Raw genomic sequence first — 13,025 nt, forward strand, 5'->3', positions numbered from 1 at the left:
AAGTCAAGTAAATAACTTTTCAAATGTTTAAATGGTATCAAAGCAGCGCTTATAATGCTTATTTCAACAACCAATATGCAAGATTTGGCAGTAAAAGGAAGAATCGTGAAAATATTGTCTCCCAATAGTGCCATCGGCGAAATTTAATCCCCGCGAAAATATATCCCATTAAAGTAACTTCACCATTTGTGAGTATTTTAGTGCAATATCCTCAGAAATTAGGTGTTTTAGAGTTCATAAAGCTTTAAAATGTTCTTAAAAATTTCGGCCATCAAATTCTATTGTTCTAATATAGCTTGCCTGTTCTTAAAAAAAACGCATCATGGTAGAAATATTGAAATTAACTCTATTTTGAGAGTAAAGATTTTTGAACATTTTTCACCATTTCCAAAGCGTTGACCCATTAAGTAGACAAGGCTGCAAATTAAACCGAATCTTTCGTACAAATCTATTCACCCGTAAAAATGTTCTGCTAGTTTATTGGTAGGAGTCCCCTCTTCTTTGTACATTCACTTTCTAAAAATAGTGTGAGAAAATTTTTCACATTTTTCTAATTAGTTAGAAAATTATGAAAATTATAATCATTAAGAAGTCTTCAAATCAACTGAACCATTAGTCAGAAAGTCTGCCGTATACTATCTTCGCTTTCTGATTTGAATGATGGCGCTTTGTTATTTTTTCCACCATCAGATTATCAAAGGCAAAAAATAGTTGAGCTCCAGACCCTGGANTTTTTTTATAAGAATAAACAAAATGATAGTACTTAACTAGAGGTTGTGCTTATGTTACACAAAGAAGGTTTTTTTTATAAGAATAAGCAAAATGATAGTACTTAACTAGAGGTTGTGCTTATGTTACACAAAGAAGGTTTTCTTTATAAGAATAAGCAAAATGATAGTACTTAACTAGAGGTTGTGCTTATGTTACACAAAGAAGGTTTTCTTTATAAGAATAAACAAAATGATAGTACTTAACTAGAGGAGGTCGTGCTTATATGTTACACAAAGATGGTTTTTTTTATAAGAATAAACAAAATCATAGTACTTAACGAGAGGTTGTGCTTATGTTACACAAAGAAGGTTTTCTTTATAAGAATAAGCAAAATGATAGTACTTAACTAGAGGTTGTGCTTATGTTACACAAAGAAGGTTTTCTTTACAAAAAATAAGCAAAATGATAGTACTTAACTAGAGGTTGTGCTTATGTTACACAAAGAAGGTTTTCTTTATAAGAATAAGCAAAATGATAGTACTTAACTAGAGGTTGTGCTTATGTTACACAAAGAAGGTTTTCTTTACAAAAAATAAGCAAATGATAGTACTTACTAGACGTTGTGCTTATGTTACACAAAGAAGTTTTCTTTATAAGAAATAAGCCAAATGATAGTACTTAACTAGAGGTTGTGCTTATGTTACCCAAAGAAGGTTTCTTTACAAAAAATAAGCAAAATGATAGTACTAACTAGAGGTTGTGCTTATGTTAACAAAGAAGGTTTTTTTTTATAAGAAAAAATACAAAATGATAGTACTTTCAACTAGAGGTTGTGCTTATGTTACACAAAGAAGGTTTTCTTTACAAAAAATAAGCAAAATGATAGTACTTAACTAGAGGTTGTGCTTATGTTACACAAAGAAGGTTTTCTTTATAAGAATAAGCAAAATGATAGTACTTAACTAGAGGTTGTGCTTATATGTTACACAAAGAAGGTTTTCTTTATAAGAATAAGCAAAATGATAGTACTTAACTAGAGGTTGTGCTTATGTTACACAAAGAAGGTTTTCTTTACAAAAAATAAGCAAAATGATAGTACTTAACTAGAGGTTGTGCTTATGTTACACAAAGAAGGTTTTCTTTACAAAAAATAAGCAAAATGATAGTACTTAACTAGAGGTTGTGCTTATGTTACACAAAGAAGGTTTTCTTTACAAAAAATAAGCAAAATGATAGTACTTAACTAGAGGTCGTGCTTATATGTTACACAAAGAAGGTTTTTTTTACAAAAAATAAGCAAAATGATAGTACTTAACGAGAGGTTGTGCTTATGTTACACAAAGAAGGTTTTCTTTACAAAAAATAAGCAAAATGATAGTACTTAACTAGAGGTCGTGCTTATATGTTACACAAAGAAGGTTTTCTTTATAAGAATAAGCAAAATGATAGTACTTAACGAGAGGTTGTGCTTATGTTACACAAAGAAGGTTTTCTTTACAAAAAATAAGCAAAATGATAGTACTTAACTAGAGGTCGTGCTTATATGTTACACAAAGAAAGTTTTTTTTACAAAAAATAAGCAAAATGATAGTACTTAACTAGAGGTTGTGCTTATGTTACACAAAGAAGGTTTTCTTTACAAAAAATAAGCAAAATGATAGTACTTAACTAGAGGTCGTGCTTATATGTTACACAAAGAAGGTTTTCTTTATAAGAATAAACAAAATGATAGTACTTAACTAGAGGTTGTGCTTATGTTACACAAAGAAGGTTTTTTGGACCTACCCCGGTGGGGTGGAGGTCCTATAAATTAACCCGTGTTCGTTAGTTAGTTCGTTCGTTCGTTCGTTAGTTACCAACTTTTCTCGAGATTGGCTCATTCAATTTTTCTGATTTTTTGCACAAAGGTGCATTACTATAAACCCTCGAATGTGACGGAGCCCGATTTTCGAAAAAGAAATTTTTCCGGCCGGTAGAACCGGAAATGTCCCGAAAAAAGCGGTTTTTTGAGATTTTCTCGAGATTTTATCATTAGTTTTTTGCGATTTTTTGCACATAGATGCACATTAGTACTGCCGAAAAGGTGTCGAAAACCGTTTGCCGAAAAAAAATTTTTTCCGGTCTGTAGAACCGGAAATGTGCCCGAAATCGTCGTTTTTTCACATTTCCGTCACATTTTTTCAACTTAATTAATTGTTTCTTCACAGAAAAATGTTCTTTATGATGATGCCCAAAACTTAGCATCGTTTGATTTCCAAAAAAATCATCCTTTGAATCCGGAACTCCTTAAAAATCGCCGGAACAGCCGAAAACCGGCGTAAAACGGTTTTCCTTCATTTTTTCAACTTATACTCGACAGATTTTCATGATTTTTTGCACAATGATGGAAAATGGCAATGCCCAAAATGTGACATAGCCCAATTTTCGAAAAAGAAATTTTTCCGGCCGCTAGAACCGGAAATGTCCCGAAAAAAGCGGTTTTTTGAGATTTTCTCGAGATTTTCTCATTAGTTTTTTGCGATTTTTTGCACATAGCTGCACATTAGTACTGCCGAAAAGGTGTCGGAAACCGTTTGTCGAAAAAAAATTTTTTCCGGTCTGTAGAACCGGAAATGTGCCGGAAATCGTCGTTTTTTCACATTTCCGTCACATTTTTTCAACTTATTTAATTGTTTCTTTACAGAAAAATGTTCTTTATGATGATGCCCAAAACTTAGCATCGTTTGATTTCCAAAAAAATCATCCTTTGAATCCGAAGCCATTTGAATTTTTTACTTCAGTTTTAATTTTCTCTGAATGATTGATTAAAGTGTCGATGTTATTTTTCTTTCACTGTTAAACATCGATGCGTTTCTTAATTGCTTTCTCCGTTCCAATAGATATATAAATCGAAATTTAAAATTATACATTACTTCCATTAAATTCTAATTATTCGTTTTATAAATAGGTAGGTCCATTAAAGTATTACTTGTTTTATAAGAATAAACACAATAATTATCAGAAATATTGCTTGAAAATAGAACATGACGCATAAATTGTTTAGATGAAAGAGAGAGAGAGACTACTTAGAATTTAATCCTGTTTTCATAAAAGGGGGAAAGAGTTGTTTCGAAACTGAACAAATATAGGTATTGCTATCTCTCACTCCATGTAGAAATAGTCTTCCGACACGCAAACCTAAAACACTGAACGTTGGTATAATTTTCATTATCTGGAAGGTTTACATTACGGAATTTCGCCAGACCGAGCCAAGATTTTGCAGTAAGAGGCTTGAACCCTAGCGCAAGGGCCACTGAACCCGACTGGGGATACAGCACATCATAGGCCGACTATCTTTCCTCTCCGATGGGAAATTGACCCACTTCTTTTGAGCTTCAGCGTGAGCAGCCGCCATCGGAACATCGGATAATAGATTTTGATAAATTTTACCATCAAAATGAACAGACTTAATTTGCTGCAAACGCTTTGTTGGAACTAAAAACAGGTCGAAAGAAAAAAAGGCGAAGTTGAACATCAAAAGTAAAACAAAGTCGACCTTTACGCCGATCTTAATCATAAATTCTAAACGATTGAACATTCTAAACGCCTGAATATCTTGGCGAAAAAAAATCAAGATCCTCACTTATCGGCAGATTTGCATATCATAATCGGTAATAACACGCTATGAAAAAAGAAGCCCGTTTTGAGTATGTCGAATGAAGCCCGTTTTGAGTATGTCTATAGAAGCCTCCCTTTGGTTAGACTTCAATAATAAAGCGAAATGAAAAACAATTTGTTCCTTTAACAACACCGAGGCTTGATAATGCCAAAAATAAGAAAAATTTCATTACCATTTATAATGTGTTGGATTTTTTTTAAAGGGTAAAAATGGAGGGCGAGAAAAAAAAGATATCAGAATCACCCTCGAAAAGATGACAAATTTTTACAGGCATCTGTGAAAAAAGTGAATTCTTCTGTAGCATCGGAGCAGAGCCACATTATTGCATTTCAATTTGCATTTTCGGTTTCAGTGGTTTTCACTTAGTGTGAATCATAGAAATTCTGGTTTCATTTTTTATAAGGAATGCATTTTTTCTTCTAAAAGTCTCCTACAAGATGTTTGTTTTCTTAGTCTCTAATGTGACGGTCAAAACAAATAAAGCACGTTAAGACGTGATACAATTAAATATTTCCTTTAGACTGTAATTTTCCCTTTAGACTTTAATTCTCCCTTTAGACTTTAATTCTCCCTTTAGACTGTAATCCTTCCTTTAGACTGTAATTTTCTCTTTAGACTGTAATCCTCCCTTTAGACTGTAATTTTCTCTTTAGACTGTAATCCTCCCTTTAGACTGCAATCCTTCCTTTAGACTGTAATTTTCTCTTTAGACTGTAATTCTCCCTTTAGACTGTAATCCTTCCTTTAGACTGTAATTTTCTCTTTAGACTGTAATCCTCCCTTTAGACTGTAATTTTCTCTTTAGACTGTAATTCTCCCTTTAGACTGTAATTTTCCCTTTAGACTGTAATCCTTCCTTTAAACTGTAATTTTCTCTTTAGACTGTAATTCTCCCTTTAGACTGTAATTCTCCCTTTATACTGTAATTCTCCCTTTATACTGTAATTTTCCCTTTAGACTGTAATTCTCCCTTTATACTGTAATTCTCCCTTTAGACTGTAATTCTCCCTTTATACTGTAATTCTCCCTTTAGACTGTAATTCTCCCTTTAGACTGTAATTTTCCCTTGAGACTGTAATTCTCCCTTTATACTGTAATTCTCCCTTTAGACTGTAATTTTCTATTTAGACTGTAATTCTCCCTTTATACTGTAATTCTCCCTTTAGACTGTAATTTTCCCTTTAGACTGTAATTCTCCCTTTAGACTGTAATCCTTCCTTTAGACTGTAATCCTCCCTTTAGACTGTAATTCTCCCTTTAGACTGCGATTTTCCATTTAGACTGTAATTTTCCCTTTAGACTGTAATTCTCCCTTTAGACTGTAATCCTTCCTTTAGACTGTAATCCTCCCTTTAGACTGTAATTCTCCCTTTAGACTGCGATTTTCCATTTAGACTGTAATTCTCCCTTTAGACTGCGATTTTCCCTTTAGACTGTAATTTTCCCTTTAGACTGTAATTTTCTATTTAGACTGTAATTCTCCCTTTAGACTGTAGTTCTCCTTTTAGACTGTAATTCTCCCTTTAGACTGTAATTTTCTCTTTAGACTGTAATCCTCCCTTTAGACTGTAATTTTCCCTTTAGACTGTAATTCTCCCTTTAGACTGCGATTTTCCATTTAGACTGTAATTCTCCCTTTAGACTGCGATTTTCCCTTTAGACTGTAATTTTCCCTTTAGACTGCAATTTTCTCTTTAGACTGTAATTCTCCCTTTAGACTGTAATTCTCCCTTTAGACTGTAATTTTCCCTTGAGACTGTAATTCTCCCTTTATACTGTAATTCTCCCTTTAGACTGTAATTTTCTATTTAGACTGTAATTCTCCCTTTATACTGTAATTCTCCCTTTAGACTGTAATTTTCCCTTTAGACTGTAATTTTCCCTTTAGACTGTAATTTTCTATTTAGACTGTAATTCTCCCTTTAGACTGTAGTTCTCCTTTTAGACTGTAATTCTCCCTTTAGACTGTAATTTTCTATTTAGACTGTAATTCTCCCTTTATACTGTAATTCTCCCTTTAGACTGCGATTTTCCCTTTAGACTGTAATTTTCCCTTTAGACTGTAATTTTCTATTTAGACTGTAATTCTCCCTTTAGACTGTAGTTCTCCTTTTAGACTGTAATTCTCCCTTTAGACTTTAATTTTCTCTTTAGACTGTAATCCTCCCTTTAGACTGTAATTTTCCCTTTAGACTGTAATCAGTCGAGTACTATTGCAAACTAGGAGAAATGCGTGTATTTCGCTTAAATAGGATGATTTATCCTAAATAAGATAAAATCGATAGCTTAGTTAGGAGAAATAGCAGAAAAAGTTGATTTTCTGAACAAATTCAGAGATCCGCGTCAAGCTTTGCATAAATTTAAGAAATTTGGAGCCAGTATAGTATGCTTGTGAAGTCTGATCCATCAGTCAACGTGCGTTCAGAAGTTATTCAACTTTTGACAAACTTCAGATTTTATGCATCAAACTCTCTTAGTAAAAACTTTGCTCGTAACGATGTTTTGAAGAAATAAAAACTTAGATATAAATAAACTTATCCTATTGTAGTAGACACATTTGCCCAATTTACGTTTGTGTGGTTTGTGTCAAGGAGAATGAACACTTTCTCGTCCTTCGACACTTTTCTGACTTTTCATTCACGCTCATATTTTTCATACGGCAAAGCGTGTAACAAAAGCATTATTTCTCCTAATTTGTATATTTTATCCAAAATAGGATAAATGTTTTATATTTTTTCACTCCGCGCTGATAAGAAGCTAACATTTGGCCTAACATGATCTTCTTTATGAGTATAATTGATTTAGAGAGTTAAAAAGACGCGGATCTCTGAAGTTGTTCAGAAAATCAACTTTTTCTTCTATTTCTCCTAACTAAGCTATCGATTTTATCTTATTTAGGATAATTCATCCTATTTAAGCGAAATACCCGCATTTCTCCTAATTTGCAATAGTACTCGACTGATAATTCTCCCTTTAGACTGCGATTTTCCATTTAGACTGTAATTCTCCAGCTTTAGACTGCGATTTTCCTTTTAGACTGTAATTTTCCCTTTAGACTGCAATTTTCTCTTTAGACTGTAATTCTCCCTTTAGACTGTAATTCTCCCTTTATACTGTAATTCTCCCTTTAGACTGTAATTCTCCATTTAGACTGTAATTTTCCCTTGAGACTGTAATTCTCCCTTTATACTGTAATTCTCCCTTTAGACTGTAATTTTCTATTTAGACTGTAATTCTCCCTTTATACTGTAATTCTCCCTTTAGACTGTAATTTTCCCTTTAGACTGTAATTCTCCCTTTAGACTGTAATTCTTCCTTTAGACTGTAATCCTCCCTTTAGACTGTAATTTTCTTTTCAGACTGTAATTCTCCCTTTAGACTGTAATTCTCCCTTTATACTGTAATTCTCCCTTTAGACTGTAATTTTCTATTTAGACTGTAATTCTCCCTTTAGACTGTAGTTCTCCTTTTAGACTGTAATTCTCCCTTTAGACTGTAATTTTCTCTTTAGACTGTAATCCTCCCTTTAGACTGTAATTTTCCCTTTAGACTGTAATTCTCCCTTTAGACTGTAATTCTCCCTTTAGACTGCGATTTTCCATTTAGACTGTAATTCTCCCTTTAGACTGCGATTTTCCCTTTAGACTGTAATTTTCCCTTTAGACTGCAATTTTCTCTTTAGACTGCAATTCTCCCTTTAGACTGTAATCCTCCCTTTAGACTGTAATTTTCTCTTTAGACTGTAATCCTCCCTTTAGACTGTAATTTTCCCTTTAGACTGTAATTCTCCCTTTAGACTGCGATTTTCCATTTAGACTGTAATTCTTTATTAAAAGCTCCGCACAAGGAGTTTCTAATACTACTATCAATCAAATCTTTCCCCTTTAGAGCCCTCTTCATCAACTTTATCGACACAAAACAAAACACAAAACGGAGAAGAAATCCTCTCCTCGAGATCTCAACAATCACCCAATGTGACGTCATTATCGCCAAGGAAAAGTCCCAAAAGACAGTCCCTTCAAGATGAAGTTACTGATCGATCAGAGGTATTTTTATTCGTCAGTATTGCTCGTCAAATCATTTTTATAGCCGCCTATCAATCAACCTTTAGTGGTCCGATCGGCTTGCAAAGGTTTTCAAATATGTGCGTTAATTCTCCGGGTTCCGTTACTCGGAAGGTCTCAAGAGTGACGTCACGTTGATGGAGAATATCCTGTGCTAGTCATGTGATACGTTTGACCATATGCAATCAGTTCCAAAATACTTGGCACAAAAGGGAAATTCCCCACGAAATTTGATAACCACAAACAATTTGGAAGCGTTCTAAATTAGGTTGGAAGGGTACAGTTTCAACTCTGAGTTTTAACACTAGACTTCCTAGGGCCTGAGGATCCAAAAGTTCAAAAATGGTCCGGTAGGGCTTGAAATTTAGCCTAGAAACCAATAAATCCCTCCCAGATTGAAATATTCGATGAAATCAAGTTGAAGGCCCGAAATTGACATTCTCGCTCGAACTTCAATTTTCAAAAGGTGGTAAAATAGCCAAAATTGTGGCACTGATTGTGGATATGCTAATTTTTTCGTGTTTTCGGTGGTTTTAAGAAGTTATTATTGATGGTCATTTTCCGTAAGATACCGAGTTTATGTATGCTGTGTTATCTGCAACGGAGACGGTTAGTTTATGAATTGTCTATATCCTGACTGACTGAGGATGATGTTAAGTTAGAACTTTAACCCTCCTTGATATTGCGGGTTGTTCCAAATCTTCTCAGTCACACCTCCTCCTGCAAAAGGACAGAAACATAAACGCACTTATCTCTCTGCCAGTTAGAACATTTTTAGGTGATTTTTTTATGGATGAAAAACTCTTTCAACGAGGAAATATTTCCATTCCATAGGCGACCAGCACGACACCAATGCAATCGTCTGCCAGTGAATGGAACGTCTCCACTAACGATAAGGTGAGATGATCTTTCTTCGGTACAAACCGAACTAACTTTTCTTGGCCCTCATGGTTAACTTATTTGAGTTCAATTTTTAATGTTTTTTTCTCCCAAAAGATTTCGATTTACGAGAAGAAAGCGAAGAAGAAAAAGAAGAAACGAAAACGACATCATGCTGACTCAGCAGAATCCTCCCCAGTCTCCTCCCAAGACCACCTTCATGACGTCACTGTTGACAACGAACATAGCAACAAGAAACGTCACGTTTCCACCGAAAGTGACTTATCATCGTTGACGACAATCAACCAATCTCGTCATCGAAAACGTTCCCATGACAACAGCAACGACGAAGATGCAGAAATGCCGTCACAGAAAAAGAAGAAGAAAAAGAAGCGCCATCTTGATGACGTCAACGATGACAACGATGAAGTCATTTTGTCACCGGCAAAGAAGAAAAAGAAGAAAAAGCATAAGAAAAGGAAACATCTTGACAACGAGGAAGAGAGTAACCATGACTACCAAACTAAAGAGGATCAAACTATCAGCGAACGGCCGCACTCGGTTTACAACATAGAGAAGCCCCCAAAAACGAAAGTAGCGACGGCAGATCAAATCGAAGAAACAGTCGAACACAAAAAGAAGAAAAAGAAGAAACATCATAATCGGGAAAATCGGGATTATGAATCGGATTATACGGAAGAACAGGAAGAGAAACCGGTGAAGGAAAAAGCAGTTCAACCTCCAAATCATAAGAAAGGTATTTATTTTGATGAAATATGTCGCTCTTTTTTATGGTTTGACAGAAACCTTTGAGAAGATGAGCTTGGTCGGTTTTAGTTTATGTCTTGCAAATTAAAACGGTTTTTTTTTTGTTGGATGGGAACAGTTGTGTAAATCATGCGGTTGACAGGTTTTAAGAATTTTTGATTGACCCATTTTGTAGAAAGTTGATTTCACTTTTTTTTAATGTTGACATAATGATTATCGAGTGAAAAAAGGCCAAAAGTTAGTATGGGCAAGACTTTTTGAATTTCTGCTCACGACTTTTCACCCCTCATTGTATCAATTTGGGATCTCTCTTTTATTTAAATTGGTCTTGAGCCTTGTTGAAGAACATTCTCAGATATTACCTTAAGTGAACTTATTTTCGTGGTGTGAGGGTACTAGATTGCCGCCTATACTAGACGTCACCCGCGTTTTTTTTACGCAATTAACGTCTATTCCACTTTGCAACTTTTTCGAATGTTTTGAGCCCGGGATTTCGGGCTCTAAACATTCGATTTTTTGACGTCACTTTTAACTTTCGAAGCTCCTGCAGTAGCAAAATAATCGAATTTGCGTCAAAGCACTTGAAAGGCTTCTATTTTTCGAAAATCGTCAAAGTAGAACTCACTAAGAAACGAGATAAAAAATCCCGGTTTTAGTGAGGTGCTCGCTAACTAAATTGGGTGCATTTTGCGGAACTAATTCTTGCGGTTGATACCCGTTCTTTTGCCGGAATTGTTTCATATTCCTAGGGGTTTTTTGGAATTTTTAGTAAAAATTTCGCGGGACTAATTTTCGCGGTAGACACCCAAAAACGCGAGTTTAGTTCCCGCGAAAATGAGTTCTCGCGAAAATTAGTTCCCGTAAGGATGGTATCCACTTTCACGCGAACCTTTTTTGCCTAAAGAAAAGATTACGTCATAAAAAAGTTTCGCGCGAAAGTGGAGACTGGCCTTTAAGGAATACTTTTACAAACTCTTCATCTAGCAGTACCGGTCCACACTTGGGATGAAGAAAAGAAGAATGTCAACACGTGGGATGGTTCCATCAAATCAAAAACCATCGATCAACTCATCACCAACAACTCTAAAGGTAAGCCGTTTCCAGTTTCATTTTGGGAACACAATTATCATACAGTTAGCGCTCTCTATTTCGATGTTCTACTTTGATACGCTCCATCATTCGATAATAGCGAGTTTATGTATTCGAGATAAATCGAAGGGGACGGTATAAAGCAAAGTTGACATGTCTCCAAAATCACCGTCCACTTTGCTCGACGACGGTAAAAACTCCAAAATACCGTCGTCTGTTTAGGTGAGCAAAGGCGATATAGAGCCGTACATCAACTTTCGACTTTGTTTTGTATCATTTTACTTACCGTCGCCCTCGATATCCTCAGACACATAAACTCGGTAATATTGAAAAACGCCGTCAACAATAAAATCTCGTAAATAGCGCTCCCCTTTTTCGATGAAAATCTAATTTCTCTCCCTGATGATTGAAGCGTCAACTGTAATTTTAATTTTATCGTTTTTTTGATTAGCTTCATTACTCGTCTCAATATCCTAGTTCTGACCGAATCGCATCCTTGCTATACCAATGGACTGTAGCAATCCAGGACCAGCAATCAGTCTCTGGTTGTCCTTATTTATTTTCTTTGTTAAGCTTCGCCCACTTACTTGTGCCCCACCTGAAGCTACAAGTCGTTAGGTTGCGCAGCCTGTATAGATTAAATCATTACTGTAATTAATGACTGGTTTTCGAACGTCTAGATGGTAGTAGTGTATATGTGAAGAAATACACGAATTTCCTATTAGCAGATTCATGTAAAAAAGTCGCGAAAAAACCTCGAGTAAAGATCTGATTGACTGAAAATTGCACACAAAAGCATTTTTTTTTTCAGAATGTCCAGAGTATGAGGTAATCTTTGCATGTTAGAGCTTTACTCGACGTTTTTTCGTGACTTTTTTATATGAATCTGCTAATAGGAAATACGTGTATTGCAAGCAAAATATTTATAAGAGTCACGCACTCTCGATTCACAAATCACAAGTAAAGATAGAAAATAACGAATCCAGCCACAGGCCCCAACCAACTAACGGTAACCGTGATGGCTCAATAAGGTCTACTAATCTCTTTCGTTCTCATGTTACAGTGAGCTCATGGGATGGAGAGCAAGATCATTCTGATTTGTACTCCTTGAAAAACCAACACGAAGGAGAGCGCAAACAAGACGACTGGGACGAGGATTACGATGCGGGGAAAACGAAGAAAGTGAAAAAACAAGCAAAGGAGGAGAGTGGTTGGAAAAAAGACAAAGGAAATGCTTTTCAAAAATTACAAGACTACAGAAATTTTTCAAAGGTGATTTTCTGTTCTAAGTTACTTGAAAACGAGAAAGAGTTTTAATACATGGCTCATAATTATCACTCATTTTGTTGGCTCATAATTACTACTGATTATGCAACTTTGTTGTTTTGGTCCTTAGCTCTATCTACACTTTACTCCCTATACTTGATATGCGTAAACCAAGATCGCGCTTTTTCTAACTGAAGCACTCGAAAAAAGCCGGATTTTGAACATCGCGTTCCGATTTTTACCGTACATACCTATAACAATCCAAAAGTCCCCTTATCAATCAAACGCTTTTTCCGAGCTCTGATTGGTTTTTTTAGCTCAATTACATCATAATTTTGAGATTCAACCAATCAGATCGATTTGATTGTTGAAGGGGCTTCTATATGGCTTTTTGGACAGGTCTAATCGGACGGTCGGTCGGGAAATATTTGTGATTGCCGCCTACAAAGACTACCAAATTACTTGGATGTATTACCATGCAGCAAAAATATGCCACCCTCAATTTTCAAGAGGGCTAAAGTAAATGTTTCCATTGGTCGGTCTTTGTTCTTTGTTTTTATTTTGTTAAGATGGTTGGTTGCGATAAGCCC

General features: G+C 35.2%; 1 protein-coding gene across 1 annotated transcript; it reads left to right on the forward strand.

The window, feature by feature from the left end:
* Positions 1 to 8,245: 8,245 nt before the first annotated feature.
* Positions 8,246 to 12,498, forward strand: LOC136802515 (protein FAM133-like). The gene is made up of 5 exons (XM_067059257.1): positions 8,246 to 8,415; positions 9,268 to 9,330; positions 9,430 to 10,069; positions 11,065 to 11,169; positions 12,233 to 12,498. Exons 2-5 carry the CDS (start codon positions 9,286 to 9,288, stop codon positions 12,484 to 12,486), a joined length of 1,044 nt encoding a protein of 347 aa, XP_066915358.1. The 5' UTR covers positions 8,246 to 8,415; positions 9,268 to 9,285; the 3' UTR covers positions 12,487 to 12,498.
* The last annotated feature ends 527 nt before the right edge of the window (positions 12,499 to 13,025 follow it).

Source organism: Clytia hemisphaerica, unplaced genomic scaffold, assembly GCF_902728285.1.
Source record: "Clytia hemisphaerica strain Z4C2 unplaced genomic scaffold, Clytia hemisphaerica genome assembly, whole genome shotgun sequence".
In the NCBI taxonomy this organism is placed as follows: Eukaryota; Metazoa; Cnidaria; class Hydrozoa; order Leptothecata; family Clytiidae; genus Clytia; species Clytia hemisphaerica.

Bases quoted from the DNA above. Each gene is read 5' to 3' on its own strand.
- LOC136802515 (XM_067059257.1), top strand. From the start codon at position 9,286: ATGCAATCGTCTGCCAGTGAATGGAACGTCTCCACTAACGATAAG. The intron at 9,331-9,429 runs GTGAGATGATCT...TTCTCCCAAAAG, and splicing joins ACGTCTCCACTAACGATAAG to ATTTCGATTTACGAGAAGAA. The intron at 10,070-11,064 runs GTATTTATTTTG...CTCTTCATCTAG, and splicing joins ACCTCCAAATCATAAGAAAG to CAGTACCGGTCCACACTTGG.